At 51.2% G+C, this 17191-nt stretch overlaps 1 protein-coding gene across 1 annotated transcript in view; it reads right to left on the reverse strand.

Annotated features, from left to right (window-relative positions):
• Nucleotides 1-2822: 2822 nt before the first annotated feature.
• Nucleotides 2823-17191, reverse strand: part of Itgb2 (integrin subunit beta 2) — a 35957-nt gene continuing 21588 nt past the window's right edge. The window contains exons 9-16 of the mRNA XM_028774007.1: nucleotides 13256-13345; nucleotides 11464-11604; nucleotides 10837-11024; nucleotides 9480-9724; nucleotides 8392-8611; nucleotides 7399-7601; nucleotides 3837-4003; nucleotides 2823-3465 (exon numbers count right to left, since the gene is read on the reverse strand). Of these exons, the coding sequence (XP_028629840.1) occupies nucleotides 3403-3465; nucleotides 3837-4003; nucleotides 7399-7601; nucleotides 8392-8611; nucleotides 9480-9724; nucleotides 10837-11024; nucleotides 11464-11604; nucleotides 13256-13345 (1317 nt within the window). The 3' untranslated portion in view covers nucleotides 2823-3402. The remainder of the gene's footprint in view (nucleotides 3466-3836; nucleotides 4004-7398; nucleotides 7602-8391; nucleotides 8612-9479; nucleotides 9725-10836; nucleotides 11025-11463; nucleotides 11605-13255; nucleotides 13346-17191) is intronic.

The following is a 17191-nucleotide window of genomic DNA, read 5'->3' on the forward strand; positions in this document are numbered from 1 at the left end:
TCTCCCTCTCCCTCTCCCTCTCCCTCTCCCTCTCCCTCTCCCTCTCCTCCCTCTCCTCCCTCTCCTCCCTCTCCTCCCTCTCCTCTCCTCTCTCTCTCTCTCTCTCTCTCTCTCTCTCTCTCTCTCTCTCTCTTGCTTTCTCTCGCTCTCGCTCTGGCTCTGGCTCTCGCTCTGCCTCTACTACCCTCTCAACTCCCCTCCCCATTCCCTGAATAAACTCTATTATACACTATAAGGTAGTGGTGGCTGGTCCCTCAGGGGGAAGGGATGCCTCGGCATGGGCCTTGGGAGGCACCCCCTCCCCCACACCGTACCTTAACTCCTCTATCAAACACTCCCCTGCTACTCCTTATCTTTTCATAAAACACAACACAAAAGGCAGTGCTGATGACAATCTCCTAAGCAGAAGGACTTTGGCTGGGTAAACAGAAGCCTAAACTTGGGTTTCTGTTTACCAGGAACCTCCCTTAATCCAACCCTTGGGCAAGGTCATCAGGTTCCTGGTCAGTCCTACAACCTGTATCAGTTCATAGATTCTCCCCACCCTGTTAGCATGTGAAATATGCTTGTTTTTCTGCCATATCGCTTCTCTCTGTCACCCCCAACCCAGGCACCCTTTGCAAAAATTTGATCCCCCTTTTCCCCATGGAGTTGTTCAGTTCAGTGGTTTCACTGCACCCTTGCTTACGACTTCCTCCCTGTGGCTCAGCCTACTGCCACTGTGTCATGTAGATGCCGGGAAGCAAGCCCAGGTCTTCTGCAAGAGCACCAAACACTCTTAACCGCTGAGCCATCTCTCCAGCTCCTGGCTAACTTTCTTTTCATGGTTTCAGATGAATAAGACAAAGTCAGATTCTTTTCCTGAATGTAGAACGGCATGACTTCGTTGACAAGGATAACAAATTAATCTTTGGTGACAATTTCAAGTACACTTATTTGGAAGTAAAGCATGTCTCAATTTGTTGTTCTTTCTGCTCTGACAAAATACCTGAGGCTGGACCATTTATGTGTGGCACAAACCTGTTACCCACAGGTCGAGAATCAAGGCGCTAGCAGATTGGGGAACTGCTTTGGATTAGCTCAGCTTGCAAGATAGTTCTCACAAGCGTCCTCGTGTCTAGTTCTACTGTAAGATTTTGGTCCTTCTACTTCTTGAAGGCCCCACTTCCTGCCACTATTGCACTTTGGAATGAACTCCACCACATGACGTGGAGAGAGATATCAACATTCACACAGCACCACAGGGTGAGTTCTCAGGCAAGAGGTGATAAGTGTGTGGTACTCAAGGGTCGCCAGAGCAGGGAGGACCTCCAGGTAGATTCCGGGAGTCAAAGACAGGCTAGCCACCCAGCCAGCCACAGTTGCAATGATGGCAAGAGAGTTGTTAAGCCTGTCAGAGGAGGATCGTTGCCTTGGCTGAGGTAGAGCTCCCCCAATAGGAGTGGGTATTGTTCATGAAATGTTCCAAGGCCTCTGGGAGTTCAGGATGCTGTAGGGGCAGCTCCCGTGGGACTGGCAAGGGCCTTCTTTCGGCCATGGCAGGAAATCGCTTCCACCGGATGGAAGACAACAGCAAGCTCCACCAGCAGGTGGCGCTAGACAAAGGGCCCTGCAGTTGTGCCTCGATCCTGCCTCTAAATTAACTAACCATGTGGGCTGAGTTCTGGGGATCTCCTTGAGGTCAGAGGAGAGTCACTGTGTCATTCACTCTACCTGAAATGCATCGTTTGCTTTTTGACCGAATGGAATGTTTTTCATCACCAGTTTTCTCTGGACTTTGAACCATTAGAGTCATAAGAAAAAGGGCAAAGTATCATTTGAAAATACATTTTACACAGGGAAGGTGCTCCGACACACACACACACACACACACACACCTAGCACTCACTCCAACACACTTTGCTCATGTGTGTATATACACAGATTTGAACAGGAGTGAGCGTGCCACTGTCCAAAGGTGAGAACCCTTGAGGGGTTCTCTGGCTACACCTAGCCTTTCCTACTCTCGGGCTCGGGCACATGAACTGGGTAGCTGTTTACACGGCTGGGTGCTACGGTTTAGATGTGGAGTGTCCCTCTACAGAAGCTCCTAGACTAGAGCCTTGGTGCTCAGCTAGTGGTACTATTTCGGGAAGTTGAACTTCAGGAGGTAGAGCTTAGCTGGAAGAAATAGGTCCTTGGGGATCGGTCCTTGGGCTAGCTTCTCGCTGGCCGAGATCCTGTCTGTCTCTGCTTCCTGACAGCCTAGAGGTAAGCAGTTTGGAGAGCATGCTCCCACAGACAGGATGCTCTGGTAAGCAAGTGGGGCCAAACAACTGAATCATTCGCGACCACGAGGCAAAACCAATATTGCCAGAAACAAAAACTACCTAGTATGCTGGGTTATAATTCTCAGAGACCCAGGAACACCATAATCACTGAACACAACTTGGGGTTCATTCACTCATTCAGAACTTGAATCAGCAGCGATTTCTAGGTTACGCCCCAAACACAACCTATGAGAAAGAAACTTCCTACCCAACTTTTCTTTTACGTTACTACCCCATCTTTCTGAGCTGAACCTGACTGATATTGGGAGCAGGAGAGAGGAGGGTGTCATTTCTGTCATCTGATACCCTTGCTGGCCAGCCACACAGGATTTAGCACTGGGTCTCACAGGGCTCCATGCATACAGGCCTACGGGCAGGGAAGAAGAGAATTAAATTTCCCATTCCATGACCCAGATCCCACCTGAACCCTCAGGATGCGGGTGGACAATTAGCAGGCGGGACAGAGCACACGACCTCAGTCGCCCTGCCCTAGAGGACCCCACAAAGCCTGCCTTCCATGGACAGCACGGACGGAAGCTTTATTATTTTTACATACATGATTATGATGTAACATGTGGGATATAGTTTTATACTCACATATAATAGAACAGATGGGATGTTAACAATATAATAGCAGTTTTATATCTTGACAAGTTTAAATATAAATAAGTTGGGGCCACCTTCACTGAGATTGCTGTCTTCCTTTATGCAAGAAAATATGGGCGGAGCCTCTTGGGACAATTCTTGTAAGCCTGGCTGTCCTGGAACTCACTCTGTAGACCAGGCTCACCCTGAACTCAGAAATCCACCTGCTTCTGCCTCCCAAATGCTGGGATTAAAGGCATGTACCACCACTGCCTGGTGCCTCCAGGTAATTCTTAAGGCTCCTTGGCGAGATCCTGTAGTTCGGAAGACGAGTCCGTGGAAACCCTGGCAAGACTTGATATAACAGCGGAAAGAAACCGAGCAGTCTTTTGGATCCTTGGCAGCATTGGGGCGAGCTGTAAGCCACGCTGTGTTTGCAAAGGGGAGGAGGCATGGTCCTGGGCGGGGGGGAGAACGTCTCATCTGTTTGATTTTGATACCTCGTGCTCTAGCTTTCGGCAAACTTGGGGTTCATGACCGTTGTTGTAGCACTCTTGAAGAGGGGGTTATCCTAAAGAAGAACCAAACATGTTCTTGTCAGTACAGGGAGGGGGTCAGGACTCAAAGAAGCTACCAGATCAGTAGAAGTCACTCTGAGGCGCCAACCAAGACAGAAAGCCTTCCCAGAGCCTGAGCCTCAGAGCTGAGCCTGCACACCACGGCCAGTCAGGGAGACTAGAGACTAAGCCGGGGTAAGCTGTGTGGCATCTCCCCAGGAGGACCCCAGCCCCACTGTGAGAAGTAACAGAGTTGGAGGAGGCACTCTATGTGGGTCTCCCAAGCACCGCTGGGATGCAGAGTGTACCCATCACTGCCCATGAGAGGTCAAAGAGAGAAGGAAGTACCCATACATCATGGGGGTCCCAAAGTGAGGTCACTCACGTTGTTCCACTGAGACTTGAGTTTCTCCTTCTCAAAGCGTCTGTACTCCCTGAGGTCAGTCAGGTGGGTCAGGGCCTTCCAGATGACCAGGAAGAGGACACCAATCAGTACCACGCTTACCACGGTGCCCCCTGCAATGGCTGCCACATTTGGGCCTTTCACACACTCTAAGGAAGAAGCACAGAACCAAAAGTGTCAGTCTCTCCCTATGGTAGCCAGTGTACCTGAATGCTATTTCTGCCACAGGGGGATCACCCTTTGTCACATCTCACAAGGAGAGAGGAGAGAATCTAGCCACACCCCTACCAGAAATAAGATCAGGCCCTGTGCTTCCAAATGAAACATAAAGGCTGTTTGGCCAGGTCAGTGGCCAACCTGAGGAAAGCTTGGGTGAAATGACAGCGTCCCTGGTCACCACCAACTGGTGTTCCCAAACGAGGGCTGTGCTTGAGGCACTCCTGACTATCTCATTGTACAGTTTGAGAACTGGCAGTAATGTCTGAGCTGACACAGCCAGGCAAAGGGATTCCATGGTAACCGATGCCAGGAACCAGAGGCCTGTGGTCAGGCAACTGAGATAGTCACATGATAAGCATCCTATCTGCCTTTTAGGGGTTCCTGACTTGAAGACAGGCTCAGGGCGCTGCAGGTCTTGGTTCTGTTGGAGCCTGGTATGCTGCTCACCGGTGGTCAACTGAGTGGCCTCTGTGAACAGTTCCCCTCAGCTCTCTGAGTCTGAATGCGGTGGACAGCTAACGTCCCAAGGCTGCTTGCCTATAAGGCTGCTTGTCTATAAGGCATTCTGTTCTATATTTTGCCCAAATCCATCGTACCCCACCCTCTTTGGTCATTGCTACTCAACATACTTCCAAGCTGTTCAGCCTCTGACTTCTTACTTTATCCCTGTCACTTGTTTATCTCAGTGCACTTCTCTCCGTTCCATTCAAAGGAAGGCTCTATACCACCTGTCAACCTGCCAGTCCACCCTGCCCGCTCATCTCTTCTCTGTTTTGTTTTTGTTTTTGGTTTTGGTTTTTGGTTTTTCAAGACAGGGTTTCTCTGTGTAGCCCTGGCTGTCCTGGAACTCACTCTGTAGACCAGGCTAGCCTTGAACTCTCAAACGCAGAAATCCACCTGCCTCTGCCTCCCAAGTGCTGGGATTAAAGGCGTGCGCCACCACCACCCAGCTCTGTTTTTTTTTAATCTTTTTTTAAAATTTTTATTGGATATTTTATTTACATTTCAGATGTAACCTCTTTCCCCATTTCTCCCCACCTTACCCAGGAACCCCTATCCCATTCCCCCTCCTCCTGCTTCTATGAGGATATGCCCCCACCCTCTCATTCCCACCTCCCCACTCATGATTTCCCCCACACTGGGGCATTCAGCCTTCACTGGACAAAGGACTTCCTCATCCACTTCTGCCTGATAATGTCATCTTCTCCTACGTATACCGCTGGGGCCATGGGTCCCTCCCTATGTGCTCCCAGGCTGGTGGTTTAGACCCTGGGAGCTCTGGTCTCTCCTCTGTTAAACAGCAGTTTTACCTGCATCTACTGCTTGCAGACATGATTCGTCCACTTGGCTAACGACAGGATATCAGTTATACAATAACAAGACATTATCTGCCCTGTCCTATAAGAAAGCTATGTTTACCCAGATCCTGATAAGATCACCTTCCCTGCTTCCTAAAGGGCCTGTGTTTACATGGTCCCTCACAAAACCATGCGCCGCGTTCACTAACAGGACTGTGTCCACTTGGTTTCCAATAGGATTGCATCCAGGCTACCCTCCAGCAGGGCAAGACCCACCTTATACCCTGGCAAAGGAGTCGCTAGAGGGACTTTTAAAAACATAACTTTGGGGCTAGAGCACCGACTGCTCTTCCAAAGGTCCTGAGAACCATCTGTAATGAGATCTGATGCTCTTTTCTGGTGTGTCTGAAAAGAGCAACAGTGTACTCACATATATAAAATAAATAAATCTTATTAAAAAAAACCACACACACACACACACACAACTTGGGAGCCAGTGAAATGGATCAGCCAGTAAAGGTGTGTGCTCACAGGGTGACCTGAGTTTGATCTCATATTTAAAAAGGTGAGCTCTGGCCGGGCGGTGGTGGCGCATGCCTTTAATCCCAGCACTTGGGAGGCAGAGACAGGTGGATTTCTGAGTTTGGGGCGAGCCTGGTCTACCGAGTGAGTTCCAGGACAGCCAGGGCTATACAGAGAAACCCTGTCTTGAAAAACCAAAAAAAAAAAAAAAAAGTGAGCTCTGATGGGCACACATGTTTGCACACACTAATCATGGTAAAGAACCAGAAATTACAGAAAAAGAAAATAAAGACTTTAAATAAACACAGCAGAAGTATGGCCGCTTTCTGTAAATTTCTAATGTTTTCCTGGAAGGCCTGGGCTCTTCCAGGACTTGTGGGGCATCATGAGGTGGGTGTTGACTTCACCAACCATACACCCTCTGCTCCCCCTTGTCCCATAGCTTCATCTTCCTGTCTAGGAGAACTGACCCCAAGAACCCTTCTTCCTTTAGGGTATGACACTAGAGACTGGGTCATGCTCTCTAAGTTCACTGGGCTTACTGGGTCTGGCAAAGACCAGAGACAAGTAGAGGGCCAGCAAACAATATTTAGGGATGGAAATACCTCCACTTCCCTGAAGCCTTCCATGGGCCATTCTGAAGAAGCAACAGACACCATCCCTCAGGATCCTCCCATGAGATGAGAGATACTCTAGCTAGACAATGTGCCACTGCAATAGTATCCTACTTGTGGTGACTTAAGTCCCATAGACGTATGTGTTTGAATGCTTGGCCCACAGGGGTGAGGGATGGCACTATTAGAGTGTGGCCTTGCTGGAGTGGGTGTGGCCTTGTTAGAGTGGGTGTAGCCTTGTTGGAGTGGGTGTAGCCTTGTTGGAGTGGGTGTGGCTTTGTTGGAGTGGGTGTGGCTTTGTTGGAGTGGGTGTAGCCTTTGTTGGAGAAAGTGACATCACTGTGGGGGTAGGCTTTGTGATCTCTTATACTTGAGCTCTGCCCACTGTGGAACCAGTCCCCTTCTGCTGTCTGTAGATGTAAAACTCTTGGCTTATCCAGCGCCATGTCTGCCTTGCACACGGCCCATGATGATAATGGACTCAACTTCCAAAACTGTAAGCCAGCCCCAATTACATGTTTGCCTTGGTTGCCTTGGTCATGGTGTCTCTTCACAGCAATAAAACCCAAACTAAGACAATCTCCAGTGTGTATTGGAGCTACCACCAGGAGACCCCCATCTGCTGTTCATCTCCTCTTACAGAGCCAGGTGAGGAGCGGGAGTGAGAGGGCCGTGGGGCAGGGTAAGTGAATGGCTGGCAGCTGCCCTGCCCAGGTGCCCTGGATGGCGCCCCCTCCTGCTGCTCAGCCTGCCTTGCTCCGCAGAAGAGAGATGTTTTCCTCTGCAGCCCCCTCACTGTCTGCAAAGGCCTCGTGGCCAGGGTTCTTGTTCCTATCCTCCACCGAGGCCAGATCATGAGATCAAATCCCCGGGTACCACTCAGTGTCTCACCTCGACTGTCCTCCACATCGATGTTGTAAATGCCCCTTCCGTCCTTCTCCTGCAAAGTGTACGTGATCCAGCAGCCCTCCGAGTCCCTCTCCTTGCATAACTTTTTCTTCAAAGGGATAGTCTGCAGCGTCAAACTGGCACACTGAGTACTACAGTCCTTCTCAAAGGGACCCTTATTAAATTTCAGGCACTCGGCACAAGAGCTGCAAAGGAATCGGGTGGAGTGGGTGTTGAGAGCCAGGTCAGGGCGCGAGGTGTGAATTGACACGTCGGTCAGCGTTCAAAGGCGCATTAGCTACGTCAGGGCGCGGAGGTAGGCGGAGATGCGTGGTTGTGGAAAGGCGCGCTAGTGTGTCAAAGTTTGTGTGTGCCAGGATGTCCCAGTGTATGCGGGTACATTGGCATGGATGGGACGGGCTGCAGGGCTATGCAAGGTGACATGGGAGATTCAGGAAAAACATGGACTGAAGAAGAGTGTGGTCATTCGCAAACTAGGCGGTCCCAGGTAGAGGGTGTGGGAGCTTTCAGATCTCACGGTAATCAAGTGAGAGACACACAAATTGTGTTCCTAAGAGGGTGTGGACAGCCAGGTGGTGGTGGCGCACGCCTTTAATCCCAGCACTTGGGAGGCAGAGGCAGGTGGATTTCTGAGTTCAAGAGTTCGAGCCTAGCCTGGTCTGCAGAGTGAGTTCCAGGACAGCCAGGGCTACACAGGGAAACCCTGTCTTGAAAAACCAACCAAACAAACAAAAAAAAAAGAGGGTGTGGACAACAGAGCCAGTGTTAATGGAAACTTCATTCAAGGGCTGAATGAAGGGACATAGGTCTAGCAAACCCCTGTGAAGCCAGGAGTCCTGCAAGCATGCAGGAAGGTAGGTGGTGACAGGGACACTGGACCTGTTGACACCTGCTAAAAACTATGGGGAAGTGGTGTCCCCTGAGGGCTCCCGGGTTGTCCAGCAGTGAGGTCAATGTGGACAGTGGAACACTCACATGTACTGGCTGCAGTTCACGGAGCAGCTGGGACAGTCCTCACACAGCGGTGGCTGGTAGCCTGTATCACATATGCACCTGTTGCAAAGGCACCGGCCGCGGCCACTGCACTCTACCAGCCGTGCGTTCAGACAGCCCGTGGTGGACTTCTGGCACTGACAGGCCGAGCCCTCGTAATCCTTCTTGCAATTGCATTGGCCACAGGAGCAGGAGCCCCTCTCTGGAAAACAACCGAGGTTACCGTGACTCACTTCCCTGCAGGCTGCTAGGAACAGGGACTCATCCTCCCTCCACCGTGCTCCCCAGGCCACTGTGCTCCTCAGCCTGATCAAGGAGGACTGTATTTAAGCCTCCTCCACTTCTTACTTCTACCTCTCTCTCCTCACATGACCCCAGAGCACCAGGTTTTAGCCTGGCAAAACCACAGAGACCAGGGATACTTTCCCGCCCTGCATCCTTAGTAACATGGCCACCATCCAGCCAGATGGGAACTCCATGTTGTATCTAAAAAGCTCTTGGATCAAGACATGACTATTACCCACCACTGCCTTCTCAGGACAATGCTGACAGGCACAGGCACAGACAGACACAGACACAGATGCAGACACAGACACACAGACACAGATACACCAGACACACAGACACAGACACACAGACACAGACACACCAGACACACAGACACACAGACACAGACAGACGCAGACGCAGACACAGACGCAGACACACAGACACACAGACACAGACACACAGACACACAGACACACAGACACAGACACACAGACACACAGACATACCAGACACACAGACACAGACACACAGACACAGACACACAGACACACCAGACACACAGACACATAGACACAGACACACAGACACACCAGACACACAGACACACAGACACAGACACACAGACACACAGACACAGACACACCAGACACACAGACACACAGACACAGACACACAGACACACAGACACAGACACAAAGACACAGGCCATGCAGGGAAGGCTTGCTAGCCTGTCTGTCTGTCCCCATTGTCCCACTTAACATCTCCTGGTACAAATAGACAAGAAAGTCCCCAACACTTACTTGGGCCACCGCAGACTTGGCCGTCATATCTCTCACAGTTGACGTTATCACACTCGCAGTACTGCCCATAAATCACTTTGTTGGGGATGTCACTGGTGTGGCACACACACTGCCCACAGATGCAGTCCCCCAACCCGGAGCACACGATGGAACTGTTGTCCTTCCGACAGTTTCCCTCCAGCTCCTGGCTGCTCCGGCCCTGCGTCTGGCACTCACAGTTTTTCCCAATATAGCCAGACTCACACCTGGTGTGATGAGGGAGGGATTGCACTTAGGTGTGCCCTTGGGAATGGGGACATCTGTCCTTCCAGTCCCTGCAGTCACCCAAACACCTGTAAAGTATGGCATAGCACGCCTGCTCTTCAAAGGTCTCTTGAGCATGTGCCATGTACTAGGCAAGGATGTCTCCAGGGTCATACGGTGACCGTCCTATGAGCATGTCACCTCTGGCAGGCTCACCTGGAAGCTGCCTGAGACTTGCGTTAAGGGATTGTCCCAAGAAGCCAGTTTCTGTCCCCCCTGACCTAGACTTGGAAGGGGGTCTGGCGGGGATCTGAGATCACTGCCTTACCTCTGAACTAGGCAGACAGAAGACTATATGGATACCATACATAGCTTAGTAAGAGAAAAATGGCAGTAGCCAACCCTGACGCATCCTACACTGTCCTCCTGCAGGAGGAAGCAGCAGAATTCACTGACCAGTGGCCGAATCCTCTAGGCAAATTAGCTCAGCCTTGTAGAGAGGCTTCCTAGGATTGTACACTTAGGACCAGGGCAAGGTGCTACTGGCCAGGGGCAGGGGGTGATGGGAGGTGGGCAGCTGCAGAAACCACCACTGTTAGAGTTTCTGGGAGGAGGTATCTAGCCAGAGCAGGTCTGAGGTGTGGGATAGAGCATCTCAAAGATCAGAAACTGAGACAGCAGTCAGAAGGAGATGGCTGGTACCCAGACTAGCAAGTACAGACTCTCCGCTGGGCACACTGCATCCTTCTTCCTCCTCCAGGTAGAGCATCCTGAACTGAGGCCTGTGTATACATGTCCACAGGATGTCTTTAGGGCCCAGGCTGCCCTAAAGTGAGTGGTCACTCGTTCCAAAGGAACTCTGATCGCTCATAGACTCTGAGGTCAGAGAGAGCTAGGATACAAGAGTCCCTGCAGAGCACCTACTTCCTGAGGGAACAGAGCATCTATTTCCTGGGTGAGCTGGCCATACGTATTTCACTTGAAGACCCTTGCCTCACGGGCAGTTGTGTCATGGGTTGTTCATGCCTACTTCATGCCATGCTATGGGATAGCCTCATCTGCAGACACCTTTTCCATGCACTGATGTCCCACAGGCCATGCATACCCTCCTCACCTGCAGATACCACACTCCATGACTCCCTTGCCTCCACAGAGACTCTGGTCCCGACTCTGGTCCCGGCACTGGCACTCACACAGGGGAAGGACCTTCACGGTCACTGTGTCGGTGAAGCCCAGCGCCCGGATGACAAAAGACTGCTCCTGGACACACTCCGAAGCTGTGACCTTCACCTGGAAGGTGACCTGTAGGAGAATGGCAGCGTTCGGGACTGTGGGTGACCAGGGTAATAGCCTTGCTTTTTGTTTTTTGTCCCTTGCCCAGTCTCAGGTACCCCCAACCAGATACTTGTCCAGCGGTGCATGTCCAGTAGTTGCCCCTAGAGGATGCTGTTATCCCCATGCCCATACCCAGGACCATTATAGATATAAATGTGCAGGTATTCATTGTGTCGATAGGCGTGAAGCTTCGGCTGAAACCATATCTGGTACCCTCCCCTAATGTTCCATCTGGCCTCCTCACAAGTGTTTAAAGGGAGAAGAGGCTGGGCACTGGTCACTAATGTTTTCCTCTCATTCCTGTGATCCTCCTTTACTTCCTAGCTGTCTTTGAGAGCAGGTCACCATGATCTCTACAAGATCCTCCAACACCCTGGTATAAGAACCGCAGGCAGGCCAGGCTCACCGGAATGTTGATCTGCACGCCGTCACAGTCCCCTCGGGATTTGTCTATACTCGATACTCCGTTACTGCAGAAGGAGTCATAGGTGACTTTCAGGTTGTCCGGGAGGGTGGTGTGGTCCAGGAAGACTCTAGAGGAGAGTTTCTATGGAAAGAGCACAGCTATGCTCAGGAGTGACAGGTGTAACTATCCCTGCCCCTGGCTATCTCACTCCTCAAGTCCCTCCTGCACACCAGCAGATGACACAGACACCTAACGGGAGCTCAGTGGTTGCATCAGTATGGGACAGCTGGCTGATATCATGGGGTTGCTCTGAGACAGGCTACCAGCAGGTGACCAGCACAGACACAGGCCATGGACCCTGTGAGGATTATCCCTTCACTGTTGAACCCTGGGGTAAGCAGAGGAGGAACGTCCGACTGTTGAAGTGATGTGAGAGCTGAGGTACAGCTGGAAAGAGGAAGAGTACAGGTGGCATCCAGCGAGTAGGCAAAGATGGCGTCACCTAAGTCATCCCTGTGAAGATAGAGCTAGGTACGCTTGGGTAGTGGCCAGGTGTAGCGGTATACCATCCAACTACATTTGTATAAAGCTCAGCGATTGGGCTGTATGAGAGGTAGGCGGAGTAAGGAGAGGAAGAGGAGAAGGAGGAGGAGTTGCTGGGGGCAGAGATGTAGGAGCCATGGAGAGCCACACATTATCGAGAGCAGTCCTGGGTAACAACTTATATCTAGGTTAGTTAATTAGTTAACACTTCCAATTGTGTGGGCGTCTTATTAATTTAAGCATTATCAAACATATAAAGCCTTTGGATAATCTTTAAGCCTTAGAGTCTCATTTCTACCAGGTACTGCGTGGATGGTGGGATGGTCTGGGCTCAGCCCAACCTTGTGGAGACAGAGCCATCTCCCACACTGGCATCTCTGGCTGCCTGAGCTCTGTAACTACAAGCCAGATCGGGTGCCTCCAATTTAAATATTACCAGTAACAGCCAGGTACAGGACCATGCTTGGGGGTACCCGGGGCTCACAGGGCCAGAAAAGAAAATGGGATTCCCCACCCTGGCCCTGGGCTTGTATTCTAATCAGCAACAGTCATATTGAGAAACTTCCCATACTGTATGTGCTGCTAGCCTTCGAGACGTTCAGCAAAAGGATGCGGGCCAGAACTTTGAGGACACCTGTCACTGAGAGTAGATTTCTGTTATTGCTTGAGACTGGATGTTATCTGAGCCCTGAGCCGTGTTTGGTGCATGCTGGTATTCACCAGGACACTGGGCCTCTGAGGCAAGCAAATCTGCGTGCATTTGAACTGATTGCCCATCCCTGAGGTGGAGGATGGAAGAGGAGTCAAGAAGGGTTCACTAAGAATAAGGTTAGGGGTTGGCATACAAGAGGCACAAGGGAATCTTCACAAGATCCAAGGCCACTGTCATGATTTCTGGAGTCACTCCACCCTGAGAAGTACTATTCTGCCTTCTCTAGCCAACCATATTCCATGGCGGCTGCAGGGAAGAGCCAGGAAGAAGGACCTGCCATTGGTGTTTCAAGAAATACCAGGTAAGGTCTGGGTCAGACCAGCCAGGTCCATGAAAAGACACAAGCTGTGGAAAGTAGCTGGTATATCTCTCCTCACCCTCTTTTCTTTCTCTCAGCCCTGCCTGTCCAGAAGCTATGAGGATCTCAGCAGGAACCCCCAAAAACAATGTGCCCCACCCCCATTCATCCCCTGACCCATGGGATCCTTGCCAGCCCCCTCTTACCCCCTGCCCCGCCCAGCTTTGCTGGAGACTCACATAGTAGGCGTTCTTGATAAGCTGCACTACGTTGCTGGAGTCATCAGACAGTTCGCCCACTGCTGACTTGGGGATAATCTCTGTGAGTTTCTGTTGATGAGAAGATTGAGTTAGTGTAGGCCCCTCCACAGCCACAAGGCTTGCGATGAATGCCCAGGGTCTCCCTTTCTTATGAGCCGGCTCATATGACGTTCAACAAGTTGGTGATATACTGCTGAATCCCCCTAGCAGATTCTTGGAGCAAAACCCAAGCAGCCAGGCCTGATGGAGCTGCCTTGTGTCACAGCCTCTTACGCTAGCTAAAGACCATTAGTCTCTTAGGTGCTGGGCCTAGAAAGCAGCAGGCCTTGAAAAGCTGGGTCTACTGTCTCAGGCCTCTCTTCACAAGTTCAGGGCCTGCCTGGGTTACTCAGCTAGACTGTCTCAGAAGAAAATCTGAATAGAGGGCTAAGAGTAGGGGCCAGAGGCAGAATACTTGCCTAGCATAGATTCTATCCCCTGTTCTGATTAAGAAAGGGAGAGGGCTGGGCGGTGAGGGTGGATGTTTTTAATTCCAGCACTTGGGAGACAGAGGCAGGTGGGTATCTGTGAGTTTGAGGCCAACCTGGTCAAGAGGGAGGGAGGGGGAGAGGGAGGGAGGGAGGGAGGGAGAGAAAGAGTTAATTCCAGGAGAGCCTGTTCTACAGAGAGAGAGAGAGAGAGAGAGAGAGAGAGAGAGAGAGAGAGAGAGAGAGAGAGAGTTAGTTCCAGAACTGGAACTTCACAGGTTACACAGAGGAAACCCTGTCTCAGAAGGAAGCCCAGCTCCAAAGCCCTGAATGAAGGTCACAGTCCCGTGATCAACCACAGTGGACATTTCAATCCGATGGCACTCTGAGTTGGGAACACATGATGGTGCACCCACCCCATCAGCGTGAAACACAGATAACAGTAAAATGTTGTAAACTCACAGGAAGCGGTTCAGCCTTGACCGTATCAATGACTTTCAGATTTCTAACTTAATAGTGACTGTTACATAAGGCCACTCCTTGGGGAAAGACAGAGCCCTTGGGGAAAGACAGAGCCCTTGAATGACAGACATCCTGCTGTCTGTCATTTCCTCACACCTTTTGTCGTGTTATTCATGGGCATGCCACATTTCATGAACCAGGAATGATCATCTGTCTCCCACACACCTCCACATAACTGATGACCAGGCCCCTCAGTTTCAGCATCCTTCCTTGAGTCTCTGGAATAAAGTCTGCCCCCCCCTTTTTTTTTGTTTTGTTTTTTTTGAGACAGGGTTTCTCCATGTAGTCCTGGCTGTCCTGGAACTCACTCTGTGAACAGGCTGGCCTCAAACTCAGAAATCCGCCTGCTTCTGCCTCCCAAGTGCTGAGATTAAAGGTGTGTGCCACCACTGCCTGGCCAAGTCTGTCCCTTTTGTGAGTCCATCAAAGCTTAGCTAGCAACCAACCCTGGGTTCTACAATCCACTTCATTCGCCCTGGCACAGGACCAGTCCTGGCTAGAAGAGCTGGGCTCTTCTACGCCCAGTTTGTGCATGCCGAGGAGGATCTGCTGTGTACAGTCTCCATGTGCTCCCTGTGTTCTTGGGCGTCTCCCAAGGAACAGAGGATCAGGAAGGCCTGTGACCCCCTCTGCGTTCAGTCTTGATGGTCAACTTGATTAAATCTGGAGCCAGCTAAGACATGCTTCTGGACAAGTCCAGTTTTGTTGACTGGATAACTACTGAGCTCTCGGCCTTTTGAGAAAGCAGCCAGCAGCTACTGTGGGACTCTCCAGCTGTTACTGGTTACCAGACATTCTTGCGGGTCATCTCGTACAATATCTGTGCAGTTCTGTCCGTTCAGTTCCTCTAGAGAGTCCTGCCTGATTCAACTGTCAAAGCACAGAGAGTGGTGGGTATGGGACTCATGTCTCCCGTCTGCAGGTTTCTCCCTCACTGCCATGCTGTCTTCTGAGATACAGTCCATGCCACCAACAGCGAAGAGGTGGGACCTGCTACAACTTCTGTGAGGAGAGGACAATCCGTAGCCCAATTGCAGACAAGGTGGGTGCGTTGGGTAGTGTGTGTGTAAATGTTCTGACTATGGAGTGGTCCCTTGCTTCCACTGGTCACCCTGGCTGTCCTGTGCTGAGCTAAGTCACTGCCTTCCATGGTTGCTCTCATCACCCACTCAGAGGATTCCCCAAGCCTGTCCCTCCTTTTCTCTGATGTCACTTCAATGTATTGTGTACTTTCTGGAGCCTGACAGTAGAAGGGTTAGCATGGCGGTTACCTCAGTAATCATGGCTTGCCTCGGACCCGCGATATGGCCCTACTCCTCCTCACTTCTCACTGAGCAATGCACAGCCGACGGAAGTCATCTTCCCAGGTATTGCGCACTCCCCGCTCCTCCCCCCATCGCCACACTCTCGCTCACATCCAAGCCCTGTACCCTGTCCATTTGGAAGTAGCACGGTTGCACAGAGCGGTCATACAAGGAAGGTCGGCTTGGGTTCATACATGCTGCGGTCTATGAGGGCAGAGTGACAGCAGGGACTGCTGAGGAGCCATGGTCGCTCTCAGATGAGAGCACGGGTGCTGTCTGGGGTCACTGGGTAAATGAGTTCAGAGTCCCCACAATGCCTTTCCAGGTGTGCATCATTACCTCTCATAGAGGAGGAAGCTGGCCCTTCTTTTTAGATAGGTCTGGGATGGCTGAGATATGTCTGGGATGGCTGAGATCTGTGGGTTCTCTGACCCTGAAGAATGAGTCATCAGACTCTACAGCCAGCGTGTTCCATGCTTCGAGTCACATGACAGATAGACACATCTCAATCTGGCTCAGGGTCCTATGCTGAGCAGCCCCTGGGAGCAGAGATTCTTCTAGGAAGAGAATCCCCTCGTCCCTCACTGTCCAGTATAGATCAGTCCACAGGTTGGACTGCCTATGCCCTACACATTCCAAAGGAGGTAGCCCTGGGCAGTAGCTCCTGGGAGGTGTGCGTGGGTGTCCCTCAAGCCATGAAGGATCCACTTATTCTTAGATGGGGCTGGAAATCCTGGTCAGCCATGAGATTGGCCCCAAAAGGGGAGGAGCCACAGAAGGAGGGAGGAGCCACAGAAAGGGAGGGGCCATAGAAAGGGGCGGGGCCACAGAAGGGGAGGAGCCATAGGAAGGGGAGGGGCACAAAGGGGAGGGGGCCACAGAAATGGGCGGGGCCACAGAAGCTGAAGCCCTAGCTCTTGTCTAGACTTTGCCCTTTGCCCTTCTAGTCTCTGCTGACTTTACCCCTACACTGTGGCAAATTGACTGGTAGTCTAGTGGCTTTGCTTAACTCTTCAGGGCTGTCTAACAAGTCCCTAAGCCAGGGAGAAGGCTTGGGAGACTGGCCACTCCTGAGACTCTTGCCTGTGTGAACTTGTCCTCCAAGGATTTGGCCTCAGCTCCCCAGCTGACTTTTCAAGGCAGGACACATACATGACATAGTGTCATCCGCAGAAACCAAGGATGAGCCTCAAGTAACATTTTGAGGGGCTGTAGGGAGCCATCCCACCCACCTGTCTTAACTCTGTAGCTGCTTCTTGCTTGGTGACACCACGGAAGCCAATTACTGTCATCATAAGAGATGATCGGATGGAATTGGGATTCCTGCTGTATACAAACTGAAGGGTCCCAGAGTCTCCTGACTACAAATGTGGGACTTCGCCTTCCTCTAGGGGCCACCATAGGGGTGAGCTCTCTGAATGCAGAACTTTGGGGTCATCAGGCTTGACTGCTTTACAAAGAACAAGGCCGGCTGCTTTCTCTCCAGGAGGATGGGCAACTGTTTCAAAGCCAACAGCAAATCCAAGGTCCTGTTTGCTTTGGTTTTGGCTATTGTTTGTTGAGGTGCTTTGGGGAGACTTGTCCCGAACCAACACATATAGGAAGGAGGTGTCCCCCTGTGG

The sequence above is a fragment of the Grammomys surdaster genome, unplaced genomic scaffold (assembly GCF_004785775.1).
Source record: "Grammomys surdaster isolate TR1022 unplaced genomic scaffold, NIH_TR_1.0 237, whole genome shotgun sequence".
In the NCBI taxonomy this organism is placed as follows: domain Eukaryota; kingdom Metazoa; phylum Chordata; class Mammalia; order Rodentia; family Muridae; genus Grammomys; species Grammomys surdaster.